At 36.8% G+C, this 15,690-nt stretch overlaps 2 protein-coding genes across 2 annotated transcripts in view; both read right to left on the bottom strand.

Moving 5' to 3' along the window:
* Window positions 1–51: 51 nt before the first annotated feature.
* Window positions 52–11,620, bottom strand: csgalnact2 (chondroitin sulfate N-acetylgalactosaminyltransferase 2). The gene is made up of 8 exons (XM_073833933.1): window positions 11,491–11,620; window positions 9,071–9,981; window positions 8,673–8,889; window positions 5,355–5,456; window positions 4,553–4,734; window positions 3,728–3,822; window positions 3,547–3,628; window positions 52–1,254 (listed from the first exon to the last, which is right to left on the bottom strand). The coding sequence occupies exons 2-8, from the start codon at window positions 9,720–9,722 to the stop codon at window positions 962–964; spliced, it is 1,623 nt and encodes a 540-aa protein (XP_073690034.1). The 5' UTR covers window positions 9,723–9,981; window positions 11,491–11,620; the 3' UTR covers window positions 52–961.
* Window positions 11,621–12,081: 461 nt separating this feature from the next.
* ret (ret proto-oncogene receptor tyrosine kinase) overlaps window positions 12,082–15,690 on the bottom strand; it is a 32,435-nt gene continuing 28,826 nt past the window's right edge. Inside the window, exons 18-20 of the mRNA XM_073834628.1 lie at window positions 15,611–15,683; window positions 13,732–13,879; window positions 12,082–12,894 (exon numbers count right to left, since the gene is read on the bottom strand). Coding sequence (XP_073690729.1) covers window positions 12,737–12,894; window positions 13,732–13,879; window positions 15,611–15,683 — 379 coding nt within the window. The 3' untranslated portion in view covers window positions 12,082–12,736. The remainder of the gene's footprint in view (window positions 12,895–13,731; window positions 13,880–15,610; window positions 15,684–15,690) is intronic.

Below are 15,690 nucleotides of genomic sequence, written 5' to 3'. Positions count from 1 at the left end.
TTCTATTGGGATGTTAAAAAAAAATTTACTGGCACATTTCAGAGACAAAAATCATTAAAAATTGTTAGTTTTATTCCTTTTATTTTAGAAAATAAGCAATGGAACTCAACATCCTGACAATTTAAGGCTCTACAACAGATAGCAATGGCTATTTTTGAATCTACCTGCTGCTTAAGGTTGAATTAATACATAACATCCTCATCAGAAGTGGTATGTTCAAAGAAATGTGGGGTGTTCAGTTTTCTTACCACAGATTAATTTCAATGTCTTAATCTCAGAGCCTGGAACATAAACCCCTGACGTAGCGCTATGGCACTGACCAGTGTCCTCACACAAGGTGCAAAGTAAAAGTTTGACACATGCATCAAAATGCATATTGGGTCCATGCTATCTCAAACAGCAGACTTTTCCCCGAAGTCTGAATACTGCTCCAACAGAGACATTGCCTACAGTACAAATCCAGCATGGCAACTTTAACCACATCCATCTGTGAATGATTGTCCCTTTTTGTCCCAGCGCATACTTTTTCAATAGAAATAATATAAAAATGTAACGTATGGCTGTCAATTCTTTGCAAAATAAAAAACAAAGACATGCTTTACACATAGCATGTCTTTTTAATGGCCATCATTAATCATTTCTGTGTGAATTAAGTGTGAAACAATGTTGCATTCAAAAAAACTTGAGGCTAATCTTCAGTAACTCATTTCTGGTGATTATTCACAAATGTAGTTAATACGTCCTTCTAGTGCAGAACACCTACAATTTCAACTGGCAATAAAGCAAACTATTCCAACGTAAATTAAAGTCTCAATATTGTAAACAGTTCACGTAGTACCTATCAGTACCATTTCTTTGCTTCAGTAATCTGTGGATTGTTATTTAGAATGGACTTGGTTCAAATAATACCAAAAATGTCTTCTTTGCTGTTATCAACAAAGTTGTGCTCTGCATTGTTGATTCATTCTGCTGGTCTGCTCTGGGTTTTGTAGGCCTGCTTTCGAAGGTGAGTCTCAATCTCCTCCCTGAACACCAGCATGCCTAGGTGAGAGTGTGACGCTTCATTCATGGCCTTGGACTGGATGCACATGCGGTACTGTTCCGGGGTCAGTTCATCTGCGCATTGCTTCTCGTGCCACAGGTGGAAGAGGCCTGATACAGGGGTGCGGATCACAATCGGATCACTTCGTAGATACTTCCTGTACAAGTGCACATCTTCTACACCCCAGCCTTTCACTTCCAAATCAAATCCTCCTAGAAAAGAGGAAATGAGAGTTTATTTATATGAAACAGCAAGTAAAAGATGTTTTGTTGTAAGTTGATGCATCTGATGAATTGATTTTAAAGGGATAGTTAACCTAAAAATGAGAATTCTGTCATTACTCACTCACCCTCATGTCGTTCCAAACCTGTAAGACCTTTGTTCATCTTTGGAACACAAATGAAGATATTTTTAAGAAATCCTTAAGCCTTCTGACCCACTCATCTGACACATTCAAGGCCCAGAAAGGTAGTAAGGACATCATTAAAATAGTCCATGTGACATCAGTGGTTCAACAGTAATGTTATAAAGCTATGAGAATACTTTTTGTGCACAAAGAAAACATTTTTTTTTTTTTTTTATGTAGTTTCTTCTCTTCCCTGTCAGTTTTCTGGGCCTTGAACATGGTAGCTGCGTTGTTGTCTATGCAGGGTCAGAAATCTTCAGAAATATCTGATCTGAATATTTTTTTGTCTCCCGAAGATGAATGGAAGTCTTACAGGTTTGGAACGACATGAAGGTGAATTTTCATTTCTGGGTCAACTGTTCCTTTAAATGACACAGAAATAAATGCATTCATTATACTTTACAACACTTACATTAAAATACAATAAATATTATTGACCTACTTGAAACAACTACTTGTCTACTTTCACTGAATTTGTTTTATTACACATTTAAGGGGCAGGTCATATGGGTTTTTGAAAAATATATTTTTTGCAGTTGTAACATAGCTATCTTTTAATGTAAACAAACAGTACAAAATTGTTAATCAAAAAAGTGCATTATACATAAAGATATTGTCTCTCGAAAGAGTCGACTCAGAATCACCTGAACGAGTGCCATATTTTCGAGACAGTCTGACCTGCCCACAAATACTTCTGCTAGTTAGTGTGTTTACATCATGTGGAGAAGATGCTGTGTTCTGCGCTGTGAAAGCAAGTTTGTTTTCATTTCCGAAAGATGTGAAGAATCAGTAGTTAAAATTTATTTTTCCATGAAACCACAGCAATACAATTCAAACCTTTTGTTGTGTGCTCGTCATTTTACAGAGGACTTATCTAATCTTGGCTTTTAACTTTTTTGGCTTCTAATCTTCTTTATTTGGACTAACAAATATCTAGTTTTTTGACCCAATATGTGATGTACACCTAGTGAAGCTTTACCTTTTTTTTTTTAGGTAAATCACAATGTTACCGTCTTACTGAAATTGTTCTGATAATTCACTGTGAATCCACTATTTCTTAAGAATGTGTTGATTAATGTAGACTGTCGTTGTTCTAATTACTTTGTTTAATAATAGAAATGTAGACATGTTTTGGTTTACAAACTGTGTCGTTTCATCAGTCAGTCACGTCACGTGAGCACTCAGCTAACGTATCCTCCATTATTGTTTTATGTGTTTACAGTTTAGCAGCTAAACATTAGCTGTGAGCATGATTTGCCTGCATAAGTGTTAAACAAAATGTTGTGTCATTATTTTAAGTCTGGATTAAGACACTATATTATTATTTTATGTAAAGGTGCATGCTCAGGGTTGCCAAGTTTTCACAACAAAACCCGCCCAATTGCTACTCAAAACTAGCCCTATAGTGTTTCGAGGGGGGTCCCCCGTTAAAAAACGCATTCTGGGGTGTAAAATACACACTTTTTTTCTGGGTTTCCCTGAATTTGCATTTCAGGGTAGGGCTGCACGATAAATCGCATGCGATTGTCATGCCTATCTCATCAGTAAAGCCGGTTCTGTGATTAGTAGTAAATCTCCATCACGTGCATTCTGATGGCGCGGTATTTAAAACACTGAGCCGTAGATCACTGAAAAGCTACGCAATTCAAAATCGAATACGATTCATCCGCGAAACGCGAAATTCATTTTTTTGCGATTTATCGTGCAGCCCTATTTCAGGGGCTTAATATGACGTTATTGGAGTCGCTTCAACCCGCAACATCAAAAACAACCGCAGACTTGGCAACACAGATGGTAGCACTCGCTAACTTGCTGAAGTAGTCCTCTCTGTACCAACTACAAATGCAGAGTAGTCTTATGGAAGAGAGGGGTTTACAGACATTGTGCTCAAAACTGATTCAAACCAACAGTTTCAAAATCATTGACAAATGACCATGTATAAATGTATATTCCGAGAAAATTACAATGTTTTCTGACCTTAGATGTATTTAAATTTGTTGTAGGGGACCCCAACAGAATATTAGGATACTTTAAAAAAACAAAAACATATGACCTGCTCTTAAAAACTTCTTCCACATTCAAATACACACTGACTTACCAATGCTGAGGAAGTCAGAGCGATACTGACAAGTCATGCCAAATCCAAAATCTCTCCAGAATCCAGCATCTTTTTTATGAATCTGTAAACAGCATACAATTGCATTATTCACTTTTGTATGTTTTTTGTATACATGATTCTACAAAGATGTAAGTTCATAGAAAAACCGTGATGTACATACCAGCTGATTCTCAATGGGTGGTGGAAACTCAAGATTTCCATAAACTATAGCTGGATTGTACAAACTGAAAACCACCGGGTAGAAAACTCGTTTTCCTACAAGGGAGGGGGGAAAAGGAAATGTTGTTACGAAATTTACAAATTATGAAATTACATGGAAATTCATATTTTTTGTATAAACATTTTACTGTATTAAACATTTGAGGCATGACAATAATTTGCTACATAGGTAACACTTTACAATAAGGTTTATTAGTTAACTACATTAGGGAACATGAACGAAGAATTCAAACAGCATTTATTAATCTTAGTTAATGTTAACTTCAGCATTTACTAATGCATTATTACAATCACAAGTTGTGTTTGTTAACACTAGTTGCACTATGAACTAACATCAACATTGAATGACTGTATTTTTATTTACTAACATTAACAAAGATTAATAAACACTGTAGTAAATCTATTGTACATTTACATTAGTTAATACAATAACTAATGTTAACAAATAACACCTTACTGTAAAGCAGTGATTCTCAACTCCAGTCCTCGGGGCCCACTGCTCTGCACATTTTGTATGTTTCTGAATCTGACACACTCAGTTCAGTTCATGGATCTTTCTCCTAACGAGCTGATTATCTCAATCAGGTGTGCTTAATGAAGGAGACATACAAAATGTTCAGAGCAGTGGGCCTCGAGGACTGGAGTTGAGAATCACTGCTGTAAAGTGTTACCACTATATATTCTATTATTATTACTGCTTATTTGGAAAACAAAATGAAACGGTGCGCACACAAACTACACAACCTCACTTGTTGAGATGACATACCTGGAGCTGCATTGAGACGACAGGTACTGAGAAATTCCAGTGTGAAGTAGATGTCCACATCACAGAAGAACATCAACACATCACCCCCTTTCTCCCATGCATGAGCTCCAATGTCTAGACCACGGCCACGTGAAAACTCCTCATCCACAGGGATCAGAGTGTAGTTACTGAAGTTTTCCTCACTAGAGTTCATGAATAAAAACAGTGTAGGAAACAGATCATGAATAAGAACAGTGTACGGTAAACAGGCACATTTTTTATTTCCTTGAGTTTTCTCCATTCAGGATGTTGGCAAACAAACATAGAATGGCTTAATCACTCTATCCACCCTTTTTCTGAGTAACTGATGAGCACTGCCATCATGGATGTTAACTTCCTTTTGCATGCTCCAATCTTCCAGTCTCCATAGAAATCCATGTTAAAAAGTGCTGTGCCTTGCATAAACAATAACAAAATAAAACATGCATGGCTTGCACTTATTTTAAAATCCTGTGTGAAATAATAAAATAAAAAAGTTCTTGTGTAAAAAAAGTAATGCTCTTATTTTGTAGACAAAGTCCTCTGAACTTCACCTCAATCGGGAGCTGTATGTGCCCTCATCTGTTTTTAATGGAGCTAACGGTGGGTCACATCATGTTCATTAAACTATATTAAATGTTTTATTATTGGCTCAGAAAATGTTAAGTTGACTAGAAACAGCACAGACCAGAAATTTAAAACATAATTTAAGTCGGGCGAGACTTCCACGTTCAGGAAAAAGGTGGATACACATAAAATATCAGAGTTTTTGAAGAGCTCAAACCTGGATATTTCCTTCAGAGACGCCTTCACCTCCTGTAAGCCCGCCTGCCCAAAATACACCACTGTGAGATGCACCCGCTTGTCCTGCTGTATACAAACCTCCCTGCACACAGAAAACACCATCTTACCACAACATTTTCAAAACTTCCAAAGGGAAAACCACACTCCCTACATTCCCTTGTGAACTGTGTAACATCTGGCTCCGTGTTGCCGCAACCCATACATCTTTAGAAGCTCAACCATATTATTTGCAGCACACAAAAACACACTGACACACATTCCCAGATATGATCCTAGATGACATGCTTTGTAAAAAATTTCGTTTGAAATGTCAATAGGAATCTGCACAAACGGGAGTCATGTGTGTGTAAAAAATGAAAAGTCCCCACATAGATTTTGCTCACAAAGCTCTGTGTAATCTGTGCTTCACAGGTCACTGAACTCTTGACAATGGATCTTTTTACTGTGAAATTTCATCCACATTTCATTAAAGGATTAGTTCACTACCAGATCAAAAATTAGCAGATTTACTCATCCACCTTGTCATCCAAGATGTTCATGTCTTTCTTTAATCATAAAGAAATTATGTTTTTTGAGAAAAACATTTCAGGATTTCTCTCCACATAGCAGACTTCTATAGTCCCCGCGAGTCTGAACTTCCAAAACGCAGTTTAAATGCAGCTTCAAAGGGCTCTCAACGATCCCAGCTGATTAAGGGTCTCATCTAGCGAAACAAACTGTTATTTTCTAAATATTTTTACAATTTATACACTTTAACCACAAATGCCCGTCCTGTCTAGTGTTTGACCTTCTTTGCATGTTCGCTTTGTAAACACTGGGTCAGTACTTCTGCAGCGATGTTGGACGATTTTGAAGTTGGAGGAGAAAATGAGATGGGAGTTTTTAGTCGTCACAGAGCTAGACAAAATTAGCCCTTTGAAGCTGCATTTAAATTACATTGTGGAAGTTCAACTTCGTGGGCACCATAGAAGTCAACTATATGGAGAAAATTCATGGAATGTTTTTTGAGGAAAACTATTTCTTTACGACTGTAGAAAGAAAGACATGAACATCTTGGATGACAAGGGGGTGAGTAAATTATCTGTAAATTTGTGTTCTGGAAGTAAACTAATCATTTAACAGAGTGGTGCAGACACAATGTATTTTTTAGGTCAAAAACTAGAAACAAGTTTAGAAATTTCGGTTCCAGTTTTTCCAAAGTCAATGGGTTTTTCCTCAAATGGTTTTTGGTTAAATGCTTCAAATATTTTCTGTGGTTAACACAAGATCACCATTGTGATTTTTAAATTGTCTTAAAAAAGGCAGTTGGTTGTTGGAGAAATTAAATGTCATCACGCCGAACAGATAAACTCATCTACTCACTAGCTGCTTTTACAGCCTCATTATCACATTCTTGCAAACTGTTTTAACTAACTTTCAGTGAAAACGTTTTTTAAATATAGACTGTAAGAGTTAGTGGAATCTTAATGGGGGAGAGGCTGAAGTCATGTGACTGTGGTATAGTGCGTTTAAAGCCTACATTTAGCTTTCTACTTCGGTGATTGTATTTAAAGGGATAGTTCGCCCAAAAATAAAAATCACCTCTCAATTTAGTCACCTTAAAGCCTCCTGTATATGGCTTTCTTCTTTCAGACACATGCAATCAGAGTTAAATTCTAAAATGTCCTGGCTCTTCCAAGCTTTACAATGGCAGTGAATGGCTGTTAAGATTATGAAACAAAATAAAGTGCATCCATCCATCATAAAAAGTACTCCACACAGCTCCAAGAGGGTTAATAAAGGCCGTTAGAATCAGTGTGCTTGTGTAAGAAAAATATCCATATTTAAAAGTTTATAAATCGTAGTATCCAGCATTAGCTAACTGTTTTACTTGCATTCATAAGAGAGTGGCGTTCCAGAGTCTTGTGAGAGCTACGTTTTGTTTACAGTAAAGGAAAACCTGTCTCCTATTGAATTATATCAAAATCCTCTGACATTTTTATTTACAAATCCTTGTTTTGTACTACTAAATCATGACCGGTGCTTTGTTTTGCTCTGTCTGCGCTTTTGCATTCGTCACTTCTCACCACAGTTTACACTAAGCCTATGTCCCCCACTGGAACGCCACTCTCTCGTGAATGTTCAAAAGGCAGCAGAAGCTGGAGATTACAGTTTATAAAGTTTTAAATATGGATATTTTTCTTTCCCATTTATTCACTGCCATTATAAAGTTTGGAAGAGCCAGGACATTTTTAATATAACTCCAATTGCATTCGTCTGAAAGAAGAGAGTCATATACACCTAGGATACACCTATACACCTTTTTGGGTGACCTATCCCTTCAAGCTTCAAAATTCATGAAGTGGTCTTTACTTGTAAAGACCATCATGATGAAAATAATGTGTAAGAATCATACACTTTTGTGTGTCATACAGCTTTTTTTCAACAATAATGCAAAAGCTAATGAAAAAACTAGTGGTGGGCCGTTATCGGCGTTAACGTGAGACTCTTATCGGGCGATAAAAAAAATATCGCCGTTAATCTATTCTCAAAGTTGGGTTGGGAGCTGGGTCTAAACTACGCAAGATATGATGACTTTCACCTTGATATTTTAGCGCGGATGACGTATACCTAGTCGAATTGCACTGTAGGGGGCGAGAACGAGTCTTCAACTTCTGTGAAATTACCACATCAAATGAGACGTGCAAACATGGATGCAGTTATGAAGCCGCTTCAGGGCAGGTGCGTTGCTAGACCCTTTTTACTGGGGCACGTGAGTTATAATTTACTTTGATAATCCCGAAATAAAGACATTAAACTATATGCAACAACTGAATTGACGCTTCTAAAAGCAACGCAGTTTAATGGAAGACTATGCACGCAGAAATCCATGCCCGTGCGCGTCTGTGTATTTAACGGCAACGCGCACGTCGCGCAGCCTTTTGCGCAGAAGTACTTGGTTACACAAGTTTGTATAGGTAATTATGTTGTAAATGCAATTGTCAAGCAGTTTGTGATGCATTTTGGAAACAGGAGATGAGCGCCTGATCTAATGCGCCACCTGGCCCGTTCTCGAAGACTTACTTTTAGTCATTATTTGGGTAGCCCACACATTCTGAATGCCTTCAGCAGAATTCAAATTAGCCATTTTAATCTAGATTAATTCCAAGATTTAATCTAGATTAAAAAAATTAATCTATGCCCACCCCTAGAAAAAACACACTTGTTTTTTGTCAATGATACAAACTTCTGGTTTGTCTTACAAAAAAAATGTCATTGGTACAAAAAATAACCACAATTTCTACAGTGACCTCCTCACCTGAAGTTGTGCAAGAACTGAACAAAGGCTTCAGTGCGGCCTGACAGCGGCACTATGATGTTAATGACGGCGTTGGCGGTGTCTACAGACGTGCTCCTCACTTTCATGAGGGGCCCGAATGGACGAAAGAGGGTGACGTGACGGTACTCGTGGGAATTCTCTTTAGCGAAGTAGAGCTCATACAGTGTGCCTTTGTCCCTTTCGGTCCTGTAGAGTCCTGCCAAGAATAGCAAGTATACAAGAGCAGCTTGAGTTACTGAATATTTTGTGCTGCGCAAAGTTCACACCACCTTTATTATTCTCAAACAAAACAGGCACTGTTAAGTACACACAAACCCCTAACCCCATGGCAGGCTAAGTACATAAAGTAGTGTATGCTTCTTCCAAACAGGTTTTACCTTCAAAAAAATGGCTTTCAGTGAACATCTGCCTCTGCATAGGGATGTTGTCCTCCTGTCCGTCATCTTCCTCTGGGTTATTAATAATGTCCAAACCTGCTTCTATCACCTCCACCAGCTCATCCCTCCGGTCCTTCCTCACAGGCTTCTCTTCAGGATGGCGCGTCAGGCCCATCTCCAGCTGGTACACTTTTGTGGTGGTGAAGCTCTCGAAGGGCACCAGCGCGTACTCGCTCGGGAGCCTCGCTCCTGTATTAACCTCCGCCTTGTCAATTTGAGAGTGCAAGTACTCTAAGAGGTCACCAGGCTCTTGATCTCTGCCATCGATCAGGCTCTGTGGCCCGGGACCCTCCTTTTTTTCTTGAAGTACCCTCAGTTTCTCGCTCATCTCTTGGAGTTCTTGTTTGAGCTGTGCAATTTGCCTCTTGAGACTGGCCGCTCGGCTGAGATGCCGCTCTTCCTGCTCTTGCAGGAGGGCCTGGTAATACTCCTTTCCATACGGATCTCCTCCCAGGCCAGGAAGCACCTGGCTTACATCCGCAGGCGGCGTGCATTCCAGCAGGTAAGCAAACAGCAGCAGTACCAAGAGCAAAAATATCCCCAGGAGAAGCCAGCGTGCCCGCCCCTGCAGAGGAAGCCCCCGTCTGGGCATTTCTGAGAGGCAGGGAGATCTTCACCAGCCACCGTTTTGCATTCCCACCCTGACAAGATGTTACTTTTAGGAAGGATGAAGTCTTTCACATTAATCCATTCCCAAGTGAAGTGGAGGGAGTGCGGTAGTGTCACATTTCTCTTGTAATCATGCTCCTCTCACACTACAGCACACTGAACATGCTCAGATTCCTCAGAGATGTGTGAATATACAGTCATCCTGCTTGCACAATATTCCTCTTTTAAGAGAAATAACTCATCTAAAAAGAGATTAAAATAATTAATATTCTCTTATAAACACAAGACATCAACTGTTGACATACACCTTACAGAATCAGCAAAATGTTAATTTTACCAAAATAAAAGGGATCATACAAAATGCATGTTATTTTTTATTTGGTGCTGACCTGAATAAGATATTTCAAATAAATGATGTTTACATATAGTTCACAAGAGAAAACAAAAGGTGAATCCTTAAAAAAAAGCCATTTTTCAAAAGTTTACAAACACTTGATTCTTAATACTTTTGTTTAGTGATAGCTGTTCATGAGTCCCTTGTTTGTCCTGAGCAGTTAAACTGCCCACTGTTCTTCAGAAAAGTCCTGCAGATCATAGAAATTCTTTGGTTTTCCAGCATTTTTGTGTATTTGAACCCTTTCCAACAAAGACTGTATGATTTTGAGATCCATCTGTTCTCAGTGAAGACAACTGAGGGACTTGCGTGCAACTATTACAGAAGGTTCAAATGCTCCAGAAGAAAAACAATGCATTAAGAGCCAGGGGTGTAAACCTTTGAATGGAATGAGGATGTGTACATTTTTCTTATTCTGCCTATCTTTTTTTTTTTTCCATTTAGTACTGCCCTTCATAAGCTAAAAGTTTTCACCCTGAGCTCTTAATGCACCATTTTTCCTTCTGGAGCATCAGTGAGCATTTGAACATTAAGTAATAGTTACTTATGAGACCCTCAGTTGTCCTCAGTGTGAAAAGATGGATCTCAAAATCATACAGTCATTGTTGGAAAGGGTTCAAATACACAAAAATGCTGAAGAAAAAAAAAAAACAAAAAGAAAAAAGTGTGGGACCTGAAGGTCAGTTTAACGGTTTAGGACAAACAAGGCACTCATGAACAACTATCACTAAACGAAATAAACTGCTGTGGATCATTCAGGTAACAACACAGTATTGAGATTTAAGTGTATGTAAACTTTTGAACGGGGTAATTTTATAAATTCAACTATTACCTTCTCTTGTGGACTACATGTAAACGTCTTTTATGTTTTAATAATAATAATAATAATAATAATAAGCTAATCAATGTTTCATATCAGTTTATTAATAAAGCAAGTAGTGTGTAATAAGCGGGTTAATTCGGACTCGTGATCATATTTTATTTATTTTGCCGACTGAATGTAACGTTAAATGTACCCCATAGACTGCATGACATTTTTCATATTCATCGAAAACATATATACATGTGTAACGCAATTCTCCCTGATGCTATACATGATTACTGCTTATTATATACTAGCACCTTAACTCTAAATAACAATAATTAAGTTTAAATTAAAGCAAATAAATACAGCTTTAAGCGCTGATGGGAAACATCTGGTTTATTGATTCATCAGCCTAATGAAAAGACATAATGGAAAAATGCTGCCGTTCGCACAAGGAAAATCTAACGTTCACGTTACCAATAAAACTAGTAGCAGAAAACGTCGAGGTTGAAGTTGTTTTAAAAAATCAACACGAAAATGTGCGACACTTACCTCGGTAGTTATGACTGTATGAGGCTCTCGGTAACCGCTTCTTTATGCAGCTGTTCAATAGAATACCGAGCATAATAAATGTGGGAAGAGAACGCCACGGGGCAACGAAAAAAAGGAAGCACAATAAAAACGCACGTTACTTCCGCTGTAAGCCGCAGAATTTCAAAATAAAAGCCCGCCTAGATGTTTTACAAATCGGTAAACCTATGGTTAACAAAATTCACTATAATTATGGCCTTTTTAAAAACATACTTTGAAGATTATCCTCTACTTCCTTTCTTTAAAATGTTATATCACGTGTTTATAGCTTTGTATTTTTTTGTTTTCGTGCTGCTGCTCCACTGTTTCTACGCCAGGAAAAACTTTCATTTAATTAAGGAGTAACTGATCTCATGGCCATTTACATGTTTACACAGGGCACTTTGGACTTTCTTTTCAGATCATTCGTTCATTTTTGTGGTCGCATTATAATGTGTCATGATTTCCATGCCTCAAACCTCAGGATGAACAAAAAACTATTCTCTATTGCTCTATCCGAGAATGAAATAGCATAAAACACAGAAATAAAACCTCGACATCTTCTAACAGTTTTATTGATTGAAATGTAATGTTTGGACAACATAATGAGGAATCACACTCAGCTTTATGTACTGTAGTTATTGTTGGACAAATAATGTCTTTACAAGGAATGAAAATTAAACCACCATATGACATTAAATTAAACATTTCTCTGTTATGGCAATATTCATAACTCGTAGTTACCACAGAGCAAAATATCAATATTAAAAAAAAAACAGAAAGTAATTGATTCAATGATCAAGAAGAAACAAAGTTTCAAATAAACATGTCCAATCTTTGCGGCAAACATCTGCAGCAGGTGATGGTAAAGAAGCTCCCTTTAATTCCTGGGACCAAGATTGTCTTGGTCATGCATTTATAACTGGTGTTTTCTAACAGAAGCGGCACAGGCACTTAAACATGGACATTAAAGTATACAGAGAGTCATGCAGCGATACAACACGGCCAAGGGGGCCTTGTGGTAACAATCACCTATGAGCTGCTTGAAGCATGTTTTATGCGATTCCAGCCAATTTGAAATTGATTTCCATCCTCCCATCTTCTACACAACAGCAGAAATAAAAGGGAACCGACTTTATCATCAAACAACATATATACAGTATCATATAAATATACACATCTCCCCACCCCCCACGTCTTTTCCAACCACTGATTTTGGTTTGCGTTTTTAACTATCGAGCGTGTCCACAATTTTTGCGGGAGAATGCAAAGCCATCCAGTTTGCATAAACACTATCATTGGCATATCTTGTAAAGACAGGGTTAGTGGCATCAAGTCTGTTGAGCGGTACCGGGCTCTTCTCTGGCCAGTTCGGGTATGACATGCCTAAAAACGAGAACATATCATTTTTTCTGCACTGAGGAAGCATTAAGTCCAGACAGTAAGGCTCTCGAACAAAACTCAGCTCAGCTTTTGAGCATTAAACAGCATGAATGACTCATCATTCTTTGGTCCTTTGAGTGCTTTTTGGTCATTCATGTTTTAAATGAAATAAATAAACAGTGCTCTACTAAAAGGTTTTTTTTTGTGTGTACTCCCAGAAATAACTGACATCAAGGAGTCTATGCATAGCGTCTGCCTTACTCCCGGCCGTTTTATTGCTTACATTAATGCCATCATTTTGGGGAGAGCTATGATCTTGCATATATGATCTAAAAGAAGAGTTTAATTCAAAAGCCTTACTGCTTCAGAACTGACTCCATCTAGTATAAACACTCATTTTCTGTAATATGTTCAGAATATTACAGAGAGAGCACATCGAGAGCACACGGGACCTGTTTCAAATGTAAAACTTAACCTAAAGTGCTGCAAACCAATGATGAAACACATCTTAATCTGAAAATAATACATGTTAAATTGTGTGTATATACTGTATATCAAAATGATTTGTTTTTATTTTATCAGTAGTAATAAAACAATAAAGCTTTTTGAAAACGAGTATTTCAAATAGAGTAGAGTACATCGGAAGCAGGTCCAAATGAAACATCTGATCCCTAGATCCAGACACTACAGCACTAACTGAATCTATAAAACACGAGCAGTATTCGTAAGTCAGTGGCAACCATGCCGTTAGCACAATCACAGCACTTCCTATGGAAGGCAAAAACATAAACTGGTTTTGTTCCCTGTATTAGAATCGAGTAAATGCATGGGAAATTCTACCATAGAGCTTGTTTTCAATCCAAGTGGAGGGGAGGGTTCGAGGGAGAGGGGCGTTACTACAGTCCACTAAGGGTGTGTCCTCTTCAGAGAGGGAGTCGTCATACAGCAGCGCGTCTGCCGGCGTGGAGGCCGCGAGATCCAGATAGTCCTGAAGAACGGAAACACAGTTATGAAAATGAGACTAGCGGTACCATAAAGTCTTAAGTGCAACATAACGTTCTTCAGAAAGAGATTTTTCTTGATTCACTAGTCAACATCCCTGACTAGAAAGCAGGCTGTCAAATTACATTATTCTCATAACAAAATGTCACCCTGGACCACAAAACCATACGGGTCAAATTTTTATCTGAAAGCTGAATAGAAAGACAATATTTGTCCGAGATACAACTATTTAAAAATGTGGAATCTTAGAGTGTAAAAAAATCTAAATATTGATAAAATTGCCTTTAAAGTTGCAAATGAAGTTCTTAGCAATGCATATTACTGATCAAAAATTAAGTTTTGATATATTTACGGTAGGAAATTTATAAAATATCTTTACTTAATATCCTAATGATTTTTGGCATAAAATACATATAGATCATTTTGACCCATACAATGTATTTTTGGCTATTGCTACAAATATACCCGTGCTACTTAAGACTGGTTCTGTGGTCTAGGGTGACAGTATGAATAACAAATGAATGACAGTACATTTAAGTATAAATATGGCCAGTTTATTTTATTTTATTGTAAATTATAACAACATTGTTGTTTAAATTTCATATTGTCACTTACCTTGAAGAATTTTCATCTTCATGACAACATAAATGAATAAACAAAGTACCAAAGTACCAACTTTGGGGCTGGAAAGATTTTTTAAAATAATTTTGAAAAAAATCTCAACCAGACTGCATTTATTTGATTGAAAAAAAAAAAAAAAAATATATATATATATATATATATATATATATATATATATATATATTATATATATATATATATATATATATATTGTGAAATATTATTACAATTTCTTCATTTGATCCTCTAACTCTAGCACTCTCTATTCTAAGTATATTTCTTTTAAAAAACAAAATCAATGTTTTGCACTTGCACTTTCTATTTTATTTCTATTCTAACTACTTTCTTTTTATTTATTATAAAAAATGACCCTCTACCACTTGCAGTCTCTATTATTTTTCTATTCGATCTACTTACTGTTTGCTTTTTATTTATTATACAAAAAAACTTTCACTTACATACTATTTCTCTTTTGTTGGTTTTAATTGCTTCTATTTTCCTCATTTGTAAGTCGCTTTGGAAAAAAGCATTTGCTAAACTAAATGTAAAATATATATATATATATATATATATATATATTAATGGATGATTTATTCCTGGGATGAAAAGGCAGAATTTTAGCAGCCATTACTTTAATCAGTTACATGAACCTTCAGAAATTGTTTTAATGTGCTGATTTGGTGCACAAGAAACACTTAACATTTTCATAAATGTTGAAAACAGTTGTGCTGCCTAATATTTTTCTGGACATTGTGATACTTTTTTAAGATTCTTTGATAAATAGAAAGTTCAAAAGACAGCATTTACTTGAACTACTTTTTAAAGTCACATTAGATTAATTTATTGTGTAAAAATACTACTAATTTCTTAAAATTAAAAAACTAAAATCTTACTGACCCCAAAATTTTGAACTATAATGTATGTATAAAATAATGAGTGTGTAAACAGTATTTTAATTCAAATGTTTGCCTTAAAGGTCATACATGATTTGTGAAGTCAGATTCAGCTTAGTTTGTCATTTTATGAAGTTCATCTGAAGTGTTTGGATTTGTGTCTGTGTTTGTTGTATGAGAGAGAAAATATCTTGAGTTCTTACTCGGCTTTTCACCATCATCTTCTCAAGTTCTTTGCTGATGTCTGAGAAAGTGGGACGCTTATCTGGCTCTTGTTTCCAAC

The sequence above is a fragment of the Garra rufa genome, chromosome 2, assembly GCF_049309525.1.
Source record: "Garra rufa chromosome 2, GarRuf1.0, whole genome shotgun sequence".
Classification (NCBI taxonomy): domain Eukaryota; kingdom Metazoa; phylum Chordata; class Actinopteri; order Cypriniformes; family Cyprinidae; genus Garra; species Garra rufa.
Note: the sequence above shows the minus strand (reverse complement) of the source record. Positions and strands in the feature narration are given on the sequence as shown.